The 20691-nt window shown below is 46.0% G+C and overlaps 3 protein-coding genes across 4 annotated transcripts; all 3 read right to left on the reverse strand.

Annotated features, from left to right (window-relative positions):
- Positions 1 to 24: 24 nt before the first annotated feature.
- On the reverse strand, positions 25 to 6623 carry LOC105562343 (protein Smaug homolog 1). 2 transcript variants are annotated; one of them, XM_012013109.1, is made up of 9 exons: positions 6347 to 6623; positions 4327 to 4628; positions 3895 to 4210; positions 3521 to 3768; positions 3326 to 3436; positions 2506 to 2880; positions 2261 to 2420; positions 1875 to 2139; positions 25 to 1655 (listed from the first exon to the last, which is right to left on the reverse strand). In XM_012013109.1, exons 2-9 carry the CDS (start codon positions 4538 to 4540, stop codon positions 1491 to 1493), a joined length of 1854 nt encoding a protein of 617 aa, XP_011868499.1. In that variant the 5' UTR covers positions 4541 to 4628; positions 6347 to 6623; the 3' UTR covers positions 25 to 1490. The 2 variants fall into 2 exon arrangements, with proteins under 2 accessions (XP_011868499.1, XP_011868498.1); XM_012013108.1 differs by having other exon boundaries at positions 4327 to 4646.
- A 2519-nt stretch (positions 6624 to 9142) lies between these two features.
- Positions 9143 to 11128, reverse strand: LOC105562344 (protein yippee-like 5). Its single transcript, XM_012013110.1, has 2 exons — positions 10750 to 11128; positions 9143 to 9826 (listed from the first exon to the last, which is right to left on the reverse strand). Exons 1-2 carry the CDS (start codon positions 10908 to 10910, stop codon positions 9628 to 9630), a joined length of 360 nt encoding a protein of 119 aa, XP_011868500.1. The 5' UTR covers positions 10911 to 11128; the 3' UTR covers positions 9143 to 9627.
- A 640-nt stretch (positions 11129 to 11768) lies between these two features.
- On the reverse strand, positions 11769 to 18371 carry LOC105562345 (transcriptional regulator ATRX homolog). Its single transcript, XM_012013111.1, has 8 exons — positions 18222 to 18371; positions 15775 to 15975; positions 15148 to 15600; positions 14862 to 15043; positions 14650 to 14772; positions 14457 to 14564; positions 14004 to 14317; positions 11769 to 13753 (listed from the first exon to the last, which is right to left on the reverse strand). Exons 1-8 carry the CDS (start codon positions 18246 to 18248, stop codon positions 13671 to 13673), a joined length of 1491 nt encoding a protein of 496 aa, XP_011868501.1. The 5' UTR covers positions 18249 to 18371; the 3' UTR covers positions 11769 to 13670.
- Between the last annotated feature and the right edge of the window lie 2320 nt (positions 18372 to 20691).

Below are 20691 nucleotides of genomic sequence, written 5' to 3' on the forward strand. Positions count from 1 at the left end.
TCAGTCTTTCATTATATATATATATTTTTTTTTCTTCCTTACTTTACGGATAATCAATTATTAGCTCACTAGCGTTTACGCGATTTAATAAATTTATTCTTCTTGCACGAAAAAATATTATGCTACATTACTCGCGACGCTACTTTTAACACATGCTAAATAGATTATATACGATGTTATGTATGCTTATAATTTAAAGCCACAGATTTCGATGTCGCGCCATAAACGTACAGCGCCAGTCTACCTCCCTCGAATTTCGCTGCTACTTTATAATATCAAATTTCTACACCTTATACGTTTGCTCGTTTTCCTCTTCACGTAAGGCCCTTAATATCCATTATTGTATATTTACTCGCGTTTTACAGCTTATCGTATCTTATAAAAAAAACAAGAGAAAAACGAAAAATGGGATGAAATCCGTCAACCAAATTGAAAAATCACGAGATCTGTGCGCAAACTACAAAGCATACACGCCGCCATATGTGCTTCTCGGTACAGTTGAGATTAAGTTTTAAAGATATTAACTTATATGCGAGACAAAGCGGCAATCCTTTAAGTATGCTCATTCTCTAGACGGAGTATAGTAGTAGTAGTAGTAGTAAAGAGCGATAGTAGTGATGATAGTAGAAATAGTAGTAATAGCGATAGAATAGTAGTAGCGATAATAGTAGTAGGAGCAATAGTAGCGCTAGTAATTGTAGTGATATCGATAGTAATAGTAGTAAAAATATAATAATATATAGTAATAATAATAAAAGAAGTAAAATCAGTCGTTATTAAAAGTGAATTACGTTACTATAACGTCTCCGTAGCGCTTAAAATCAGACGAATTCCATTTCGTAAAATGGATAACACAAAAAATAATATTGCAAGAACATCGCGTGGTGACGTAACGTTATTTTACCATCTTTCTTTCCCCGTATTTCGTATGTTCTAAAATTCCTTTTCCCCTTTCTGCCTCATAAAAGTCTATAATACGCGTGTGTGTGTACGCGTGTGTATGCATATATATATATACTCCTTCTTATATAATATCTTTATATATACGGTTGCAGCAAACAATCGAGGAAAGAATCTATCTTTCTAGTAACATTTGGCTTGCCAAATTCTGTCAATTAAATAATACAATTGCAATCGGATATCATAAAACATAATTTGTAGGTGTGTATCTCGTTCTTTAGAGAAAAAACTTATCTTTATCGCTTTATCACTTTATCGATAATGTCGCATGTGTCGGACATCCTTTTGTCTCATTTGGTAGTGATATTAAAGCATAAGTGTGTGTACACGCAGGTATTTGCACACAAAAGAAGAAGAAAAAGTATGCGTCGTCCCTCTAGCAGTATCACTTTGAAACGATGACTCAAATATGCCGTTTCACGAGCGAATGCGAGATAACGACAACTCGCGTTTTGGCGAACAGAAATTCCTTCGGTTTCCCAAGTCGAAAATCCGAAAAGGACTTACGATAAATTCGCGTACATGGAAGATTAGGCCTCGCCGAACCCACCGATCGCTTGCTCGGTCATTCTTATGCAGAGGGACTCCAGGCGAGAGTCGATTTCCGGTTCAGTCTCGTTCACTCCATTGGCAGAGTGTTCCACAAAGTGGTCACGCGGCGCGCTGTACGCACGTTGCAGCGTTTTCTGCAATTGCTGCAAGGCAAGAATCGAAGCGCCATTGTATTAATAAACGGAATATATTATCGGGGCTGTGTGCGGAAACGTCACCCGAGTGTCCCATTGATACACTTAATCCTTGTTGTTAACCGAATGTTAAACGGAGGATAAAATGATACGTAGGAGCACTCGGGGCGATGTTTTCGAACGCAGCTCGGGGCTCTGAAAGATTTCAAAAACTAGATTCTTCTTTACCTGCAAGCTGGTCTCCTGTAAACTCGGTCGCTTCTCGGTCGCATGTACCGCACGCAAGCTATTCATATTCATGTTATTCATATTCTGAATCTGATTCTGATTATTTTGCAAATACGGTGTAGATATACTATTTCGATGCGAAGCAATCATAAACTGATTGGGTGTATGCATATTGTGAATATGGTTCAAATTCAAACTCGGCTTCCTGTTATGCTGCTGCAGATTTCCATATCGCCTGTTGTTATAGCCGTAGCTATGCTGCCACCTAAAATTTCACGTGCACACCGATCATGTCGAAAATTACCGCGCATTTACGCGATCGATTTATTCGTTTATTTTCCAAATGGACAACATTTCTTTTCTAGCGAGAACGTGTCTCGACTTACTTTGGAGTCGGTCGCGGATTGCCAAGTCTGCTGCGCCACTGCTGCACTTTCTCCTTCTGATTCGGGGTGAAACAATCGTGCTGCAACACTTTATCCAAGATGTTGACGTATGCACACAAGGTACCGTCCTCGATGCTTTCCAAAGCCAATCTACTGCACACTAAAGGGAGAAACCATACGTTAGCGATTTCTTTTTATATCACTCTAAAGAAATGTTAACAATAAAAATCGGTTCTTGTACATACATTTGCCAAGCACTTTCGTAAACTGCGCAGGGATATCTTGTGGATCGCTCTCTTGACTCGGCTTCATAGGAGTGGCCAGAATCGTCTTAAGTTCTTCCATCGTATTAATGAGCAGTGACGAACTCTGCGAAAATGAAGAGTTTTGCATGCCGTCGCGAGCACTAGGCTGCACTAGGCCCTTTTCCAGATTTAAAAGCGTGTTGTATCGCTGCTGCAATTTAGCGATTGAGAGTGCCAGCTTGTGTCTAGCACCTTTTGTAACCCCTTGCTCTGCTAATTGATCCTCTGTCAATTGCAGCATATCCTCATAAGTCATGGTAACGAACAGACCACTGTACTTATGAAGTCGTAATGTTTTAAGCCATGCTTGTACGTCTAAAACAGAACAAACAATTAGATATCGACGTTCTTAATCGTAAAGGAGAAAAAAAAATATATATCGGTTAAAAATTACTCCGAGGAGATAATTAAGACTAATTTAAAGATACTAAATGTAGATCAACTAATCAGAATTCTTCAATGTCGCCAGCGGTAATTGACAACGTCAGTGTTTTCTTGACCATACCTGGCAATTTTAATAATACAGAAAATTTATTGCGAAAAATATGCCTCGGTGTCCAGGGAAGTCCAGGTTCAAACCCTGGCTGAGGTAATACTTTTCGCAATAAATTTTCTGTATTATTAAAATTGCCAGGTATGGTCGAGAAAACACTGACGTTTCTAAGTGTAGATATTTGAAAACGACATGAAAAATGTAACTTTTTCAGTCATTTTATGTACGCTATTAATCAATTAGCATTAAAAGCACATAAAAATCTACCTCTCATGCCACTCGCGAGTGAACGATTCGAAGCGTCATCCAAACGACCCTCGCTACCGCTACTCGCACAGGAACTCTGCGGACTCAGTGGACCCAAACCAATAATATTGCCTGCACAAACATGAGCCATTTAAAGAAGTGTACGAGCTAAAAATGTAAATTCACCTATATATGAAATATATAATTGAAAATTACTGGCGTGATCTCCGGAGACACTATAACTGCGCGGCTTGTGCCTGGATGAAGTACTCGTGTTATTGGAACGGTCGACAATCTCGAGATGATGCGGCGGCGCTACCGGTGGTGTCAAGCTGTTCGAACGACGTTGACGGTTAACGGATGTAGAAAAGGATAAATGAAACGAAGAGCTGGGCGGTAGATTAAACAGAGCCGTGTGATGATCACTATGTTTGGAGGCTCTCTGGAGCCAATCTCTGTCCCATCTTGCGAGATAGAGGAACCGAGATTAGAAACATATTACACATAAGAGAATATCATGATTACGACACGACATTATCTCAGTTGTATGAAATATTATGATTGTCGATATCGCATTGTAACGCAGTCACCTTATCGAAGTGTTTGGATCTTCGTAGCCGGAACCGGGCGGTGTATTGCTGATACGTTCCTCCAGATCTTTAAGCCACTGAGTTAAAAGACGTCTGTCTTGATTATCTATGGCTGGATGTATCAAAGTGTAGCTCAACAGCTGCTGCGTCTTCTCCGTATATTGTCCCGTGCTCACGCAGTGGCTCACCAATTCCGGTATCGCTACCAGATAGCTGTTCTTGCACTCCAAATTCCCAGCCTTCAGCAGGGGCAGATGCGTCAGGAGTTCAGTGATCGCGGTCTCCGTTGACTCCGACGACAACGAGTTGATGTAATCTGCATACAAAATGTTTTATCACTAACGCGTCTACCGTACACACAACGCGCGGCGTGCCTCGTTAAATCGCGCACAAAATTAGCTCTCGGGCGTAAAACGTAAGTGCTGTAATTACTTGGATTGTTGGCGTTCATCTCCTTGATGCCCAACTCCGCCACCGAGTGCAGAGAGTGTTCTATGGCGTGCGAGAGAAACCTCGCCTGTACCGCGGGTATGATGCGCAGCAGCGCGTAGAGAACGACAGTCTGTTCGCATTCGTTCCACTGGTTGAACACCCGCGTGAGCTCGCACACTTGTTCGTTAAAGGGAATACCGGACGTCCACTTCATTTTGGATCCCCTGGGAGTCTTCCGATACGGCGTCTCGATTGCTGCTCAAGCCAAACGCACAGCAGTCGTGCTCGCAGTCTTTAAGTAGCTGACAAATGCCAGTATTCTGTTACCAAAATAAACCGGGATCGAAATCGTTCTATTTTAAATCGCCCGTCCGCGGGTCGGCGTTTTCATTTAAACAAATGCAAAAGGATATAAACGGCAGGTTGTCGCTCCAGTATCGCGGAGTGGATAAACGCCGTCTTACAAAGAGGATGCGAAAATACATATTTTTACGTGCAAAGAGAATGTGAAAATACGTATTTTTACAGTGGCAAAGCGCACGTCTATATAGCAATTTGTTTTAACGTAAATTCCAACGGCACGTAACGTCTCGGCTTGGAGGCCACGGGTGTATAAACACAAACGCGAATCGACTCTACGTGTTTAGTATCCAGCGAGATAAATTCAACCCGAACGTCTCGAAATTTCAGAGGGGAAGCAAGATCGGTTTCGAGAGTCTCGCGAGATACTTGTACGCGGAAAAGTATCGCGGCTCGAGCCGCTCCGAGTCGGATTTACGCAGGCGGAAGGTTTTGGCAAGACGAGCCCTGGACACGCGGTAATCGAGGATCGCCGCGGTGTCCCGCCAACGTGTCCGTCCTGATCGCGGAGCCCGGGCTCGCTCGCCCGCCCCCTCCCCTCTGGCACGGCGAGCGGCCATCGCCGCTCGAGAAACGTCAAACCGCCCCGCAACTCTTAACTCGTCGACGTCTCCGCGACGCGCTCGAGCTCGGGGGGTGAAATTCGCGGACGCGGCACATAACCTCAAAGCCGCTCTCTCGCGTATGCACGCCAATAAGAGAATTCCGCTGAGGTCAAGTTTGTTTACCCCGCGCGCGCGATGCGTATTTATAGCCTCTCCTGCTGCGATCCGTTCGGCGGTGCAATGGCATCGCGCGCGCGAGAGACGAGGCGACGTGACGGACGGTGGCGGGGGGAGGGGGGAGGGGGGAGGGGGGAGAGGGAGCCGAGCGGCGGCGCCTCGCGAGAGGGAAAGCCGATAAGATGTCTTCCGGTTAAATTTCGTTCTCTTTCTCTTCTTTCGAAAAAGCATCGGCGTCACGTCCGAGCGAGTCGCCCGCGGCTTCCGCTCTCGCGGGAAATTCGCGTCCCCGGCGTCGGAGAGGCCGTCGTCGCGGTTCGCCCTTGTCAACGTCGCGCGCACCGCGCGTACGTACGTACGCGTGTGTGCGCGCGCCCGCGTATGTACGTACGTGTCCGAACGTGACTGTGCATGCGTGCCCGACTGCCTGCGTGAGTAACTGCGTTGTCGCGCGCGTTCGACGTCACGAGCGGGAGGGGGGGGGGGGCAATGAAAGAGAGAGATGGACGAAGCGAGAGAGAGAGAGACGGAGAGAAAACCGGTAGTGGACGCGAGCGAGCGAGAGAGCGAGAGGAGGGAGAGAGAGAGAGAGAGACGGTGCGGACGTATACACATTGGCGGGGGTGGGGAGGGAGAACGAAGGGACGAAAACAAGGGAGGACGGAAAGGATTCCCGCTGCGAACGATCGACCTGCGACGGATCCCGGGCGACGACGATGACGACGCGGCGCGACAAAGGGCGACCGCCACTGTGGGAGCCGCTCCGTCGCCGAGGGGATGCGCGCGCGACGACGCACTTCCTCGGCGACGGGGCGACGGAGCGCGACGGCGACGCGCCGTCAAATCGGCCGACGCGTCGCCGTCCTTCCTTCCCTCCCCCCCCCCTCTGCTACGTCGCTGCTATTCTTCCCGCGGTCAAGTGCACTTGCGATAATTACCGGACGACGGCGGACCGACGCGGGGCAATCCTCCGCTGGCGTGCGCTCCTTCCTCTCTCCGGTGCAACGGCGACGACGCACACGGTCTACTGCATTTTACTCTGGTGCCCGAACGGCGAGAAGAGCATCCATCCACCATCCGGCGCGACGGGACTACGTGACCACACTGCTCCGCTGCGGTGAATATGGTGAATACCGGAGTACCGGACCGACACCGGAGGCCCTCCCTATTCCCGTTCCCGGCCACAGGTCTGGGCCGCTTCCACTCGGCTCCGCTCGCGGCGCGCCGCGCCCGGCCCGCGGATTGGCCGGGCGCCGAGCCGCTCCGGCCAATCGCCGCGCCGCCCCCGCGGGCACGGTTCGTTCGTCCCGTCGTGTAAAGACGCGCATATATCTTCTTTACATGTATCTCACATGTATCTTACATGTATCTTATGCCCGTTCTACACCTAGGGAGGATCCTGGGGCTCGATTCTTGAATTCATTCGAAGAAGAAACGTACCTATACGAAAATTCTGCTCTGACAGAAAAGTTGAAATTCGATTGGTTAAAGCCATTCGAATAGCCAATCAACTTGCAACTTTTCTGTCGGAGCAGAATTTTCGTATACGTTTCTCCTTTGAATAAATTCAAGAATCGAGCCTCTGGATCCTGCTTGCGGCTCATAGAGGCGCGACATTTTCATGCAATTTTTTTTTTGCGTTTCTTGCGTTTTGCTCCTCCAGATTTTGCGTTACTCCTTTTGGAGTCTCTTGCGTTTTGTTTGTCCTCCGGATTTTGCATTATTTCGACAATGCTTTTGATTATGCCGTGGTCAGAGGTGGGCAGGGCTTCAAGAAGACGACTTGGGGCCCGGTTTCACCAACGTCGCTTAACTTTAAACTCGGTTCCATTCGTTCTTTGTCTCTTTCCAACTGTTACTTTAGAAAGAGGCAACGAACGAATTAAGCCAAGCTCAAAGCTAAACAACGTTGGTGAAACCGGGCCCGAGACGAGGGGGTGACTTTCTCTCGCGCTTTCGCAAGGCGCATCGGAAATTTATTATTTTACTGATACGTTTTACGTCTTCCGCGTGCTCTTGGAGTCAGCTCGTTTGTTTTCTTCCTATCGCCTGACGGGTGTCTCGATTTCCTCGTCTGAAGAAACCAACGGTCAAATACGATGACGAAACGCTTCTATTTGCTTCTACGACGTAATACGATATAAACCTTTTTCGATTCTAGAAAATGGAGTATGAGAAAACTGTACAAAGCTCACGTGCATCAAAATGTATCGTGCGTCGTTTAACGACGCATGGAGCAAGCCTGGAGTAAAGAAATTAATCCATTTTATTTCTTGCTCCCACTTCAGCTCGAGGGCATTGTGGCGTACAGATTTGCGGCATTACTGGACAGTACTAGGCATTACCAAGCATTTTTGGGGGCATCGTAAAGATAAAATACCACCATTAATGCCCAGTGGACATTACTTCACCTTATTATCTTACTTTATCTTTATGCTGCCCCAGCAAGGCTGCTGTAAGCATTGGTGTAAAAGACTTTGAACAAGAAAATTCTTCAGGGTCGCCAGCAATAATTAACATCAAATTCTGTTGATCTGGCAAGCCAGATACGATCAACGAAACTTGATGTTGAAAGATTTTGGTCAGCGGTTTCCTCCTCGCTTTCAGCTCTTACACTTACTCTCGGTGAATCGTGAACGCTATCGGCCAGTGTTGCAAATATTTTAAAAATTATGCCTGTATTTTAGTTTCCTTACAACCAGGGGCTCGATTCTTGAATTTATTCGAAGGAGAAACGTATGCGAAAATTCTGCTCTTACAGAAAAGTTGAAAGTCGATTGGTTAAAGCCATGCGAATAGCCAATCGACTTTCAACTTTTCTGTCGGAGCAGAATTTTCGTGTACGTTTCTTCTTCGAATGAATTCAAGAATCGCGGGGCCCAGAAGCCAAAAGTTATGGCTCTCTCATACTCCTTGCTTCAAGCTTAAGCCAACGGCACACGATACAATTTTTCTTACTGGATCGCTTACGAGAGCCAATTGGGATTTAACTTCAAGTCACCCGATCCAAAACCCTGCATTCTGATTGGCTCTCGTAAGCAATCCCGTGGGAAAAAGTAGTGCCGTGTGCCGTTGGCTTTACTCCAGGTATCGTAGACGACGCTTTAGAAGATAACGAACGCAGATTCGCGGTTTTCCGCGCATTACTTTAGAAATATGTCGAGATGAATCAGCACCAGACCGTTGGCCTCTTGATTATCTCTATCGGTCGAACAAATCGACGCGATCAAAAATAAAATCGAAACCCCGTCTTGAAAACAACTTTTAATCGTCTTTATCGCGACCTTTCACATCGTTGGACTATACATTTTCTCAGGAAAGAGAGACGTACATTCTTTTAAATGTCTATTCTTCATAGGACCGTTATCTAAAGTACAGAGTAAACTTTTGTAATATTATTCGTGTCGAGGTCCCACATTCATCACCAAACCTAAGCGACCTTGCCCTCCCTTTATGTTTACACTATACGCGACCTTTGTTCCCAAGGTCCCAAAACGGTCATCCCAAAAGGTGACTTCCATTACATTTCGAGATTCCTCTTGTCTTCTCAGTTTGTACCTGTAGCTATAACGCATCTATAATTGAAAAACAGTTCAGTGCTTCTTAAAGATTTACCTTGGTATCTTTGCGAGAAAAAAAATCAAGTATCTCAATCGCATCTGGTGTCAATTGCGCGCGACTCCGTATTGTTGCTCGTGTCAAATTTGTCAAAAGGGTATAAATAAAGTAATTCGTACTGTCCGAGCTTCACATCTATATTGCACTCGTCGATACACGCTTCCGAATTCGCGTATACTTGGCGTTTTCTTAATTTTCTTAACAAACACATTTGCCACCGAGGTCAATTTATTAATGCTCCCATCTACAAAGAAAATACCAATGATGTGTTACTTAATGTAACTTCAACACTCGTCGTGAATAAGCCCTGAAGCGAGATGCAGGCTGAAGCAGGAGTGGACGATGTAAACGTGGGTGGAATCCGAGACATTTCTTTTTACAAAATTTAACAAAGTAGGAACCGCACGGTATTCACGAAAAATGTTGAACGTTGTCGCTAATCACGTGTGAATTAGCGTCGTCAATACTTGCTCAATAAAAAAATCGGGCACTAACCGAGTGTCTCTCGTAACTGACAAGATCGGAAATGAATAACTTACAAGATCCTATGTCAGATATTCTCTTAACATATTAAACGCTACTTGGTATTAAATATTAAATATTATTGTTGAACATTGTGCTCCGTCAGTCCGTCGCTCTCCGTGACGAGAGCCCGTTCCAGGATAACGCGGCCCTCCTTGTACCGCTGTTGCTCGTCCGTCGCAAACTCATACACCCACCCCAGCTTAGCATCACAGTTCTTGCAGCTGACGTCTCGTACCATGTGGCGACCCGTCAGCATCACTCTGTCTTGCACCTCGCTGCACATCACATCACAGAGTTAAGTGACGAAGAGACACACACACAAGTGTCGTGTGAGTAAATTTGACATTTACATCGTTTCAACTATCGTCGTGTATACGTTACTCGGACTTTACATTTTCTAATAGACGACTCGACTGCACGGTTCGGTCTACAAAGAGTTGTTAGACATCGGAACTGTACGTCGATAGTTCCGACTTCTGACTCAACTTATTGTAGACCAGGGGGCTCGATTCTTCAATTCATTCGATAGAGAAACGTACACGAAAATTCTACCGTCACAGACAAGTTGAAGGTCGATTGGTTAAGAGCCGCGCGAATAGCCAGCCAACTTGCAACTTTCCTGTAAGAGCAGAATACTTTTAATCAAGCTCGTCTAGCCGACATTAACCGCTCAGTGTTTCAACATGGAAAATTTTGTTGCAAAAAATATTACCTCGGCCAGGGTTCGAACCTGGACTTTCCTTCTCTCTAGGCGGGCGTCTCGCCGATTCGACCACTGAGGCATGTGGCAGGCACATGGGGCAAACGTGCCTCAGTGGCAAAAGCTTAATTATCTCTATCTATTACTGGCAACTTAAAGAGCCAGGTCAGAATATTCTTCCAATGGCTTCAAGAATCGTAGCCCCAGGTCTACACTGCGTTCGAAAACATCACCCGGAGTGCCCGAGTGTATCAATTTATCTTCGTTGCTCGTCGAAAGGTAAACAGGGATAAGATGATACGCTGGGCCACCCGAGTGACGCTTCCGTACGCAGCTTTACAGCACAGAGACGGGACAAAGGAGCAAAGCCGGGGGATGCGATTGAATAAATCTCGGTAGGGTCCGCAAGCTCGACGTCAAGTGCAAACTGTTCCGGGCAAGTTCGGCCGTCGAGAGCCTCGTCCAGGACGAGGCTGCGCGAGAAGCAGAAGGGCGCACCTATAATTCAGATTGACGACTTTGTTGAAGAGAAAAGCGCGTCCAGTGGCACCCGTGAAGCGTGTGCTCACGAGCTGTGACCTGTTGGTGAGATTGGTGTCGCAGGAGGCGCAGGAGAACAGACGGCTGCCACCGATGTGCTCGAGAAATATCACTCCCATCTCGAGTGAGGCAGCTGTCTGCGATCGATCCGCGGATCCGGCGGCGTTTATTTATCTGGCGAGTCGACACGTCGCAGAAAACGAAAGTCACACAACTGTCAATGCTGTTCCATACTCTCTTTCTGCTCTGCCTCCCTCTCTCTCTCTCTCTCTCACACGCTTTCTCTGCTTGTGTACGTGAGACGTGTTGCCTGCCAAATGTATACCAACAGTCGAAGGCGGAGTGGGAGGGTTGTTTTTATGATGCGCCGCGGCCCATCGGAAACACGTAGAGACGAAACTTCCCACGCGCGAGATTGTTGGCGTGAATTCTGGGGACGCGCAAAATACCTAGATTCGAGCTGGAAGTACCCAACTTTCGAGCGCGCGGGAACGTACAAACTTCTTCAGTGGGTATCTGTGAAACTGCAAGATTCTTTTATATTATAAAATCGGAAGTAAATTATTATCAAGTATATATAATTGATAAATGCTTGATATGACTGCGTATGTTCATCTCTGTAATAAAACTATATGAATAAATTGTACGTAGAATATAAGAAATTATATAGTGCGTGTGCGAGCAATTATACATATATAAATGAACCGTGAAACTGCGAAAGAGATTGTATTATAAAATCGGAAGTAAATAATTATCAAGTATATGTAATTGATAAATGCTCGATACATCACGTATGACTGCGTATGTTCACCTTTGTAATAAAATTACATATGAATACATTGTACGTAAAATATAAAAAAATTATGTATGTTAGTATTCTGTCAAAACAACATTTCATATCTTTATCTGACAATAAATAAAATAATCATACCGTCAACGACACAGTAAACAATTATAAATTACATCAAAATATTATATCTTTATTATTCATATATAAATGTGGTATATAATATGTACACGTATATAGATTCATGTAAATTATACATTCTTTTAAAGCTAGGTACATAGATGTTTTGTGCAGTAAAATTCGAAACATTCTCCCCTGATTTCGTTAAATTCGCCCGATCTTTATACATTGGCAACTAAGCCCGATTGTAAAGTCCTGCAGCAAGACAGTCTCATACTGCTGATAGGTACAAATGTAAAAGCCAAAATGCGGTCAGAAGAGCGAAACGAATCGAAAATATATTGTTGGTCGGTTGTTTAATCACTATATTCATATCTCGTCAAGGCACATTTGAAATATAATCAGTACATTTTTTGCAAACTACGGAGAAACCTATCAACGTTACGTAAGGTTGCGTAACGCTACATTCTTCCTATCATTTCACAGAGCTCATAAAGTTAAATCGTTATTAAAGTTATAGTTTTATATACACACGTATAGAAAAAAGAGAAAAATAGAGAGTTTTATACACGTTACAGAGAGAAAGTGAAAATATGAGAAAAGGGAAAAAAAGAGAGAAAAAAATCATTAGAAAAATATAAAATATTAAAAACTCCTTTTTAGCCGAAATCACAGACAAGTCTCTTACTTTCTCAAACAGAGCACAAAGTCGCATTCTCCGGTCTTAACGCTAAATACGCATGTATATATATAAATTATATATATATATATGCAGTTGATATAAATATTATAAATATACATTCACATATGCAGGTAGTCTTATCACTCTATTACATGCATACACGAATATACGCGTATTTCGGTACACAGAGACAGAGTCATCTAACATGCACTCGTGTATACATCTGAAAATCTATAAACATTTAAACTTACACATGTAAGCGCGCGTCTATTAGCGTGTATGCATGTATAACATATAAATTGTGGTCGCACATATATCCATATTTTGATTATACCCTTCTTTTTGTTTGATGTTCAAGTCATATCGTAAAGGATATTCCACATCTCGTATCTGTATATAATACTGCACCTATACCTATGTACATCGAATGCTGATGGAACATAATAAAATAAAAGGTAAGTAAAAATATATTTTCGCTCTTATACGTTATCGGAAATAATGAGAATAAATTCTTCCCGAGAGTTATACATTGCGCCTAATGGAATTGCCTCGATCATACCAATTCGTTTGTGTCAATGCGACTTTGTATAAGAGAAAAGCAACAAGTTAAGAAAATAAGATACATACAAATCTCCCATGAAAAAATAGAATGTACAAATCCTTGCGTTTATATACCGTTCTACATATTTAATTCAATCCATCTTCGTATAGTCATAGACGTCACAGCTCCGCGTTATCTAGTCAGATTTACCGTTGGCATTGTTAGGGTTCATAGAAATGAAAATTTTAACGAGGAATAGATGAAAGTATGGATAATTAAGAACATACTATCATAATTATCGAACTTAGTAACACATGATAAAATTATTACTATTTGCATTAAACTAACCAGTTATGCTACAACTTAATTATTTTATGTACAATTACAAGAAACATAAATAAAGTAACGTATCTACTCCAAACCATTAGAAAATGACTTTTCACAATATAAACCGTAAAAAAGAAGTCCTTTACCTTCCTATCTTTTCGATGAAAACTGTTATTCCAGATAAAAATAAAACACGTCCCTCATACTGAATAATGGAATCTATAGTCAATAGCAGGCATAATATTCCTATTTGTAATAGTAAAGATTAACAATAAAGATATTAACAATAATCATTATGTTATTGACACTGTAACAGCATCGTTTATAACAGCACTTGAAAAAGTATGTTTTAATAATCCCGGTGATAGGAAATCGGAGAAAACTTAATAAAGTTTTGGTTTTTATGGTGCGATCTTACACAATTAAGCGTTATTTTTGGTAAGTTTTGTTCTATTGGCGGCAACCGTTGCAAGACACGCTAGAGCTTCAAGATCTGGAGACCAAGCTATCAATGTGCAAAATATTAATTAAAGCTTATATCGTGTACACAAATTAAAATATTTAATAAGAGCATCAGAATGTTTTAATCATTAACATACAATGTTTTTAAGTAAAAACAGTTATATGAATTATATAAAAAAACAAATTGCATAAGACTTTTACTTGCAGTATCTCTACAATTATACAGAAAAAGAAAATGTACTTATACAAGCTGCTTTCAATTAAATTATTAAGAAAAATTGCTTATAACTTACGTTTATTTTGTCCTTGATCCTCAGAATGTTTGGTGGAATTTATTGCCGCAGCGTTCCGCGTGATACTTTGCTTTCGTGCTTTCCGTTTCTGGCTTCCAACAAGATGGGCTTTCTCCGACTCCTCGTAACTCTCACTTATCGTATTAACTCTTTGAGCCTGACTACCAGAAGACGAATTTTGTTTTTTGTTAGTCGAAGAATTGAATTTTTGCAAAATTTTCTTTTTTTTCGTACGTTGCTGTTTCTTCTTTTCTTGAAATTCCTCTAAACTTAAAGACGGCAATGCCTCGATTTTCTTTTCCAGATTAAAATCTCTACAAGAATATTTATAGTATACCAATTAATATATTATTTATAATACATCAAATATAGTATATGATCTAGCATAAATATAAAATATACTAAGATAAAAGATATATATTGTTTATCTAGGAATAATTTCAAAGAACGTACTCTGCTCGAAATCTTTTACGTGCTGTCCAAGGTCCATAATCCACTTGATCTTCGGCACCTTCAGTTTCTGTATCTTCAGGTTTGGAAGCTTCCATTTTGCCTTCAGCACTGAATATAATTTCCAATTATTTTTACGTATAAAACATTAGTACTTGCTCTAACAAAGCCCTTAAGTGATGAATAAACACGTTACCTCTCTACAAGATGCTCTAAATCTCCACGAGAACTGTTTCCTCCCTCGCTACTTAAGGAATCTGTTTTTTCACTAACATTCGAGGAGATAGAATTTCTTCTTTCATTCGGACGTTCGTCGTGTCTAGAGCAATGAAAGATGTATTTCTTAACATTATACATGACGAAAATAGACATTTCACAATACTGCAAGATAAAAATCTAATTACTCACCCGTGACTCCCAACTGCTCGCCTTCGTTTGCTTTGTTGGTTCGAAGGTCCGATATTCTGCTCAGCGAGGAATTTCTGATAACGTAAACCTTTACATGTCCTTTCACTACGGAAATTATTCTCTTCTGGTTGCGTATGCGTTGTCACGAAAGAATTTATCGTGTGTTTCTCGTCTTCTATGATCTATCATGAATTTTTAATTGATTACGTAGACATTAACACACAAATAAGATATCATTTAAGTACTGAAATTAAACTTGTATTTTTGCGAACAGCCCAATTCTTACCGTTTCGTGCTGTTCATTGTTATTGGACTCGGCTCTCTTCCTTTTCTTTTCGCCAAAGAGATCCGACTTGCAGTCCCTCTTCTGATCACTCTGGAAAGGTGACTCCGTATACCTCTTTTTGGGTGGTTTCGGTGGCACGGAATCACTTTCTGCAATACCATTGACGGGCTGTTCCTCGCTCGCCTCCGACTTCTGAGGAGTGAAGAGAGAACTGAGCCCACCAATCTGCGACTCGTCTGCCAATTTGCCTGGCTGAATTGATTGTCCGTCCCGTCTGTCTGATTTTGTACAATCGGAAGACTCGTATTCAGATTTGACACTATCTGTGGACTGCACACCGCTACTCGACTCTTGCTTCTTGTTGGTAGGCCTAGTATTTAAAGTACGTAGCGGGGGTGCTGGCAATTTGTACCACTTGAAGTCAGGATTTGCGTTCAGAAATGCATCCTTGTACTGCAGGAAAAAAAATTTTACCGTACGGTTATCCGCGCCTTTCTTTATATAATGTTCTATATATAATATGTATAGATCTAACGGCGATCGGATAAAATAATTTTACTCTTGAGACGGCACAACTTTATTCTTCCAAGTAACCGGTTTATTAATGCTTTATGCGACCGTCCTTACTTCCTGCGCGAGATTTGTGTAGGAACGTTTCTGATCAGGATGAAGGGTTGCCCACCATTCACCCAGGACCCTGGTGACTGCCCTATTTTCCAAGTTTGGAAAGCCAGATCGCACCGAGCCACGATGCCGCTTGCAAAAAATCAGAAACGCATTCATGGGCCGTCTTGCATGATGGGCTGGTTCCCTGCTTTCACGCGATTCCTATTCATATACATATACGTGCATTAATAAAAATGTATGACAAAGAACATACAATAATACAACAATTCGTGTCGTTGTTTCATTTAAATGAGTTTTATCAACGTGTCCAAATTGTGTCCGAGCGCTAGAATACACGAAAAATATCTGCCACGATGCGACAACAGATTGTGCGCATTTTACAACGGCTTTTTGACATAAACCATTTGTCTTCTTACATAATTAATTACATAATTATTAATCGCAACTGAAAGAATCGCCGAGAAGATAAACGTGGCTGGTTTTCAGTGAGAATTCTCGCGAAACAGAAGGCGGGTCTTCGCGAGGGCGAATCCTGACTCGTCTCCGTCGTCTCCACAGTTGCAGTGGAAACAACTACGTCATCTTGAGCGCGTTCTAAATTATTGCCGAGCAGTGGCTGCCGATATCCCCGAACACATTATTCGCTAGGATAATTCCAGGGGGCAACACGTTCGACAAGTCCGTGTAAACAACAAAAATGCGCCGTTCCCACCTCCCCCCCCACGGCATTAGGAAACGTCTGCGATGTGTATCATCAAGTTTTGCATCACAGCCATAAGTAGCCATGTTGCTGTGTTGGTGAAGCCTTAAAGCGACACGGCCTTAAAGTGACACAGCCTGTCAGTAATCTCGGGTCGCCTGGCATCCGCCTGGCTTAGACTTTTGCGCTTCGACATTGATCCACCATCCGGCCGATTCCGGCTCGGGCGGCGGCGGGGGAGGGACGGGGGGGGGAGGAGGAAGAAAGGGAAAGGGCGTACGGGGGGGAATCCCGGGGAACCAGATCGGCGAAATCGAAAAATAAACCGAGAAAGTTCCGGCGCGCGGAGCGGAGCGGAGCGCAGGGAAAAGCCAGTCCCGCCGCACACACAAAATGGAATCGTGTGTGCACAACATTGCAACATATGTCTCAACGGGTAACGGGAGAGCCGCGCGCGGCCGTGCGAACGGAGGCAGACGATCGAGGGGGATCGGGCGAATGAAAATTCTCGCCTCGCGAGCGCTCCTTCCATCCCGGGCGAGTCGCGCGGCGCGCGCGCGCGCCCCGTTCGTCGTTTATCCGCGATGACACACGACGTTTCGATGACCGCACGCCGACGACGACGACGACGATGATGCGGCGTACGGCAATTAACGCTCGCGATCGATCCGACCCGCGGCCGCGAGACTGCAAAGGAACGGGAGCGAAGTAGACGGGACTCGCGACGGCCGAACGGGACTTCCGCGCGCGGCGGACGGAAAGTGAATCGCGACGAGGGTTCGCGATCTCTCTCTCTCGCTCTCGCTCCTTCTCGATATCGACGCCGCGGCTCGTCGATCCCGCAGCGGTCCCTTCGGCGCGAGCTGTCGCATATGTTGTACTCGCGCCGGACGTAACCGCGAGGGCTCGCGTCCCCGGCCCTCTTTCTCGCGCGAGCGTCCGCGAGGAATTTCCGCGGGGCGAAAAGAAGGAAGGAAGGAGACGGAACCCGTTCGACGGGAATTCGAGCAGCGCCCGAGCTGTCACGCGTCGAGCCGAGCGAACGGCTCTATCGTGGCTGCGCCGCACTGCGCTCCTCGATTGCACCGTCAGCAGCGAGAGATCCGCGGGGGCATCCCCGTTCGCCCCGCGCGGATAAGAAAACAAGTAACGCAGCGCGACACCTCGGCCGATCGCGTTTTCAGGGGGGGCTATCCGGAGAGAAACGACCACCCCTCCCCCCGCCCCGCACTCACGTCGTCGCCGTCGCGGCCCTCCTCGCGCATCATGCGACGCGATCAGCGACACCGTTTCGTCGCGGCACTTGACAGCTGCTCGGCTGGCCGATGTAAATACGGCGCGGCCGACTGCGCGATCTTTGAATGAAAGACGTGCGATTATCCGGGAATGCGGCGCGCGCGCGGGGGAACGTTATCCCTCGGGGAGCCTCGTTCGCACTTCGCCGTGATGTGACGAGTCACGGCACGAACGTCGCTTCCGTTCTCGTCTTCGTCCGCCACCGCCGCCGCCTCGCGCCGCACGTCCGTCGATATATCGCGCAAAACGACGACGACGACGTCGATGTCGCCCCGCACACGGCGGAGAGAAAGAAAGAGAGGGCGACCCGAGCCCCCGTCGACTTTTGACACAAAAGCGACGCGCCGCGCTCGCGCACGTACCGTCCCGCGGGATCGACGGCGCGCCGTCTCCGCCGGGGCGTAGGAAAACCCGGCGACGTTCGCGCGAAGGCGCGCTCGCACGCGCTCACCTTACGCTGTTGCTCGTTGGCAGCCATTGCTGTGATTTCACTTGACAATTCACTTCAGCGGCGCATGATACGGACAGCTCGACGACGAGGCACGGATAAAGGCCCGTTCTGCACTGCCGTCTCCGACAGTCAGTCAGCCGCTCGCTCGCGCTCACTCGCTCGCTCCCTCTCGCTCGCGCCCGTCGCCGTCCTTCTCGCGCCTTGCGCGAGCACCGCTTCCCTCCTCCCGCCGCTCGTCTCTCGCCTCCGCAGCCGACCCGACCAACGCTTGACACACGAGCGGGCGCTCGGCCCACGTGAGAGAAAATTCTCGTAGGATACGGCGTGACGTCCACTCCGCTCGCTCTACGTATCTCTCTCTCTCTGTGTGCTTCTTTTCTCTCCCTCGCTTCGCCCTCGCTCGCGCGCCACCGCCGCCCGAGCTTCGCTTCCCACAGCGGCTCCGGAAGCGAGGCTCGCTGCGTAACGAGAGCGTCGCGGCAGCGCGACCGGGAGTCGGAGGGATCCTCGCCTCTTCAATGGGACGCCGACGTCGCGGCGCCCTCGTCCTCGTCCCCGGGCGCGACGCTTCCGGCGCCGACCGAGTCCTCTTCTCGCACCGCGGCTTCGAATTGTCGCGCGCCGCAGGGCGGCGCGCGCACGCGCGCCCGCGCTCCCGCCAAAGTCCCCAGGCGGCGCGTGCGCGCGCGCGCACCTCGCAACAGCTGATCGCCGTGCGCAGCGTCGACGCAACAGCTGTGTCGCACGGAATGATTGTCAAATTTAGAGCCGCGCCGCCGCCGCCGCCCGCACCGTGACTCGTCCGACCGGTCCGACCCCCTCGGTAAATTTAGTCACGAGGGGCGGGGCGGGGGAGGGGGGGAATAGTGAGCGAGCGAATGAATCACTTTTTCGGAAACAAGACTCTTTGGAGGAGAGTCAAAACGTGAAATGCAAACGGGCGGCTATCTCGTCGCCTTTCCACTCCCTTGTCTCCGTCGGAATGTTCGTTATCTGTGCGTTCTCGCCGAGAACAAAGCCTGGCCACGGGTATCGGTGGGAAAAAGTTGAAGGGAAACTTGGTCCAGTTGCAAGTCTAATTTGTTACTTTCTCGGATTTTCCCGGGTGTCAATTCTGTATCTCGCACCATAGTGAAAATGCTGAAAGTGAGCGGCTTTGTCTCTCTCTCTCTCTCTCTCTATCTGAGGGGACGGTGAGGAGGAGACAATGCAGTTCGCTTTCGGCATCTTCGCTGTAGCGTAGGATACAGAATTGACCCCCCGGGAAAATCCGAGAATGTAACAAATCGGACGAGTTTGCCTTCAACTTCAACGAGGCATCGATGGTAGATCGATAATCTCGCGCACGTGTGACGAAAGACTTGGGTAAACATACGTATACAAAATTACGTCACGCGTCCACGCGTCATACGTGTCTCTATTGTTTCAGGATAAAGAGCAAGGTTCGAGATTAACGGAGGCCGTCGCCGTGAAACCGCGCCGTGCGCGCACGGCCGTGTAACATTTAAAAATGAAGGGTTAAAAATATGCCGTTTGCGAAAAAAACGCGGTATTTTTACGCATTTTAACACAGGTCAATGACGATAATGACGATAATGACGATAGCGGCGGCCAGTTTCGCCTCTCGCGGCTCGTTTCCGTCTGCGAGCTCTACGACGCGTTTCCCACGATTGACGAGAGATCCGAGCTCGCGGATTCCCGACGCTCGAGTTTACGTCGCGCGCGGCTTCGATGGTACCGCGATAGCGCGCGTATCGAGACAAAAACAATTTCTGATAATCACGCAAATGTAACTGCCACTTTGGCCTTCCGCGAAGTAATACAGCGCGGCGCAGCTATGTGAATAACAGTGTAATAGATTTTATATTCCACGTGCTATTCTATTTCTGCAGACGCGCGCGCGCGCGCGCGTCGACGCCGTGCGGCCATGAGTAGTCCCCTATTATGAGATAGGATCCTAATATGGGATAGCGGGGTTTCTGTTAAATTGATAGGGCACCGTCGCGTCGGTTAATTCCACCATGAATTTACTGCCCTTGGAGCGAAATCTGTTTAGTGGAAAATTGATTGTTAGATCGTGCAATCGTTGCGAAAAGAGATTTGCGATTGAATTCGGGCGTTGAAAGCAGCTGCTATTCAGGGCTGGGGAAAGTTACCTTATAAAAGTATTTAGTTACAGTTACAAGTTACAAGTCTGAAAAAGTAACGCGTTACTCAAAAAGTAACGAATCGTTACTTTGCAGCTACTTTCTTGCAATGAAAATAGAAACATCGAATCTGCATTTGCATTGCAAATGTGTCGATGAAGGCGTTTATGCGCAAATGCAAGGCCTAGGCCCGGTTTCACCAACGCGAGTTAATCTAATCGGTCGGTTAACTTTCAGGGTGCCAACATAAAACTTCTTTATTACCCAGCAAACCAACATATAACTGTTATATAACTGAAAGAGCGTATGGAAAGAACAACGTT

Source organism: Vollenhovia emeryi, unplaced genomic scaffold, assembly GCF_000949405.1.
Source record: "Vollenhovia emeryi isolate VEMERY1.0 unplaced genomic scaffold, V.emery_V1.0 DF939190.1, whole genome shotgun sequence".
NCBI classification, from domain to species: Eukaryota; Metazoa; Arthropoda; class Insecta; order Hymenoptera; family Formicidae; genus Vollenhovia; species Vollenhovia emeryi.

Excerpts from the sequence above, each read along its gene's own strand:
- LOC105562343 (XM_012013109.1), bottom strand. The coding sequence starts at position 4,540 with ATGAAGTGGACGTCCGGTATTCCCTTTAACGAACAAGTGTGCGAGCTC. Across the intron at positions 4,211-4,326 it reads GATGAACGCCAACAATCCAA|ATTACATCAACTCGTTGTCG; the intron begins GTAATTACAGCA and ends TTTTGTATGCAG. Across the intron at positions 3,437-3,520 it reads TGTCTCCGGAGATCACGCCA|GCAATATTATTGGTTTGGGT; the intron begins GTAATTTTCAAT and ends ATGTTTGTGCAG.
- LOC105562344 (XM_012013110.1), bottom strand. The coding sequence starts at position 10,910 with ATGGGAGTGATATTTCTCGAGCACATCGGTGGCAGCCGTCTGTTCTCC. Across the intron at positions 9,827-10,749 it reads GTCGTCAATCTGAATTATAG|CGAGGTGCAAGACAGAGTGA; the intron begins GTGCGCCCTTCT and ends TGTGATGTGCAG.
- LOC105562345 (XM_012013111.1), bottom strand. The coding sequence starts at position 18,248 with ATGGCTGCCAACGAGCAACAGCGTAAG. Across the intron at positions 15,976-18,221 it reads CCAACGAGCAACAGCGTAAG|GAATCGCGTGAAAGCAGGGA; the intron begins GTGAGCGCGTGC and ends GTATATGAATAG. Across the intron at positions 15,601-15,774 it reads ACACAAATCTCGCGCAGGAA|TACAAGGATGCATTTCTGAA; the intron begins GTAAGGACGGTC and ends TTTTTCCTGCAG.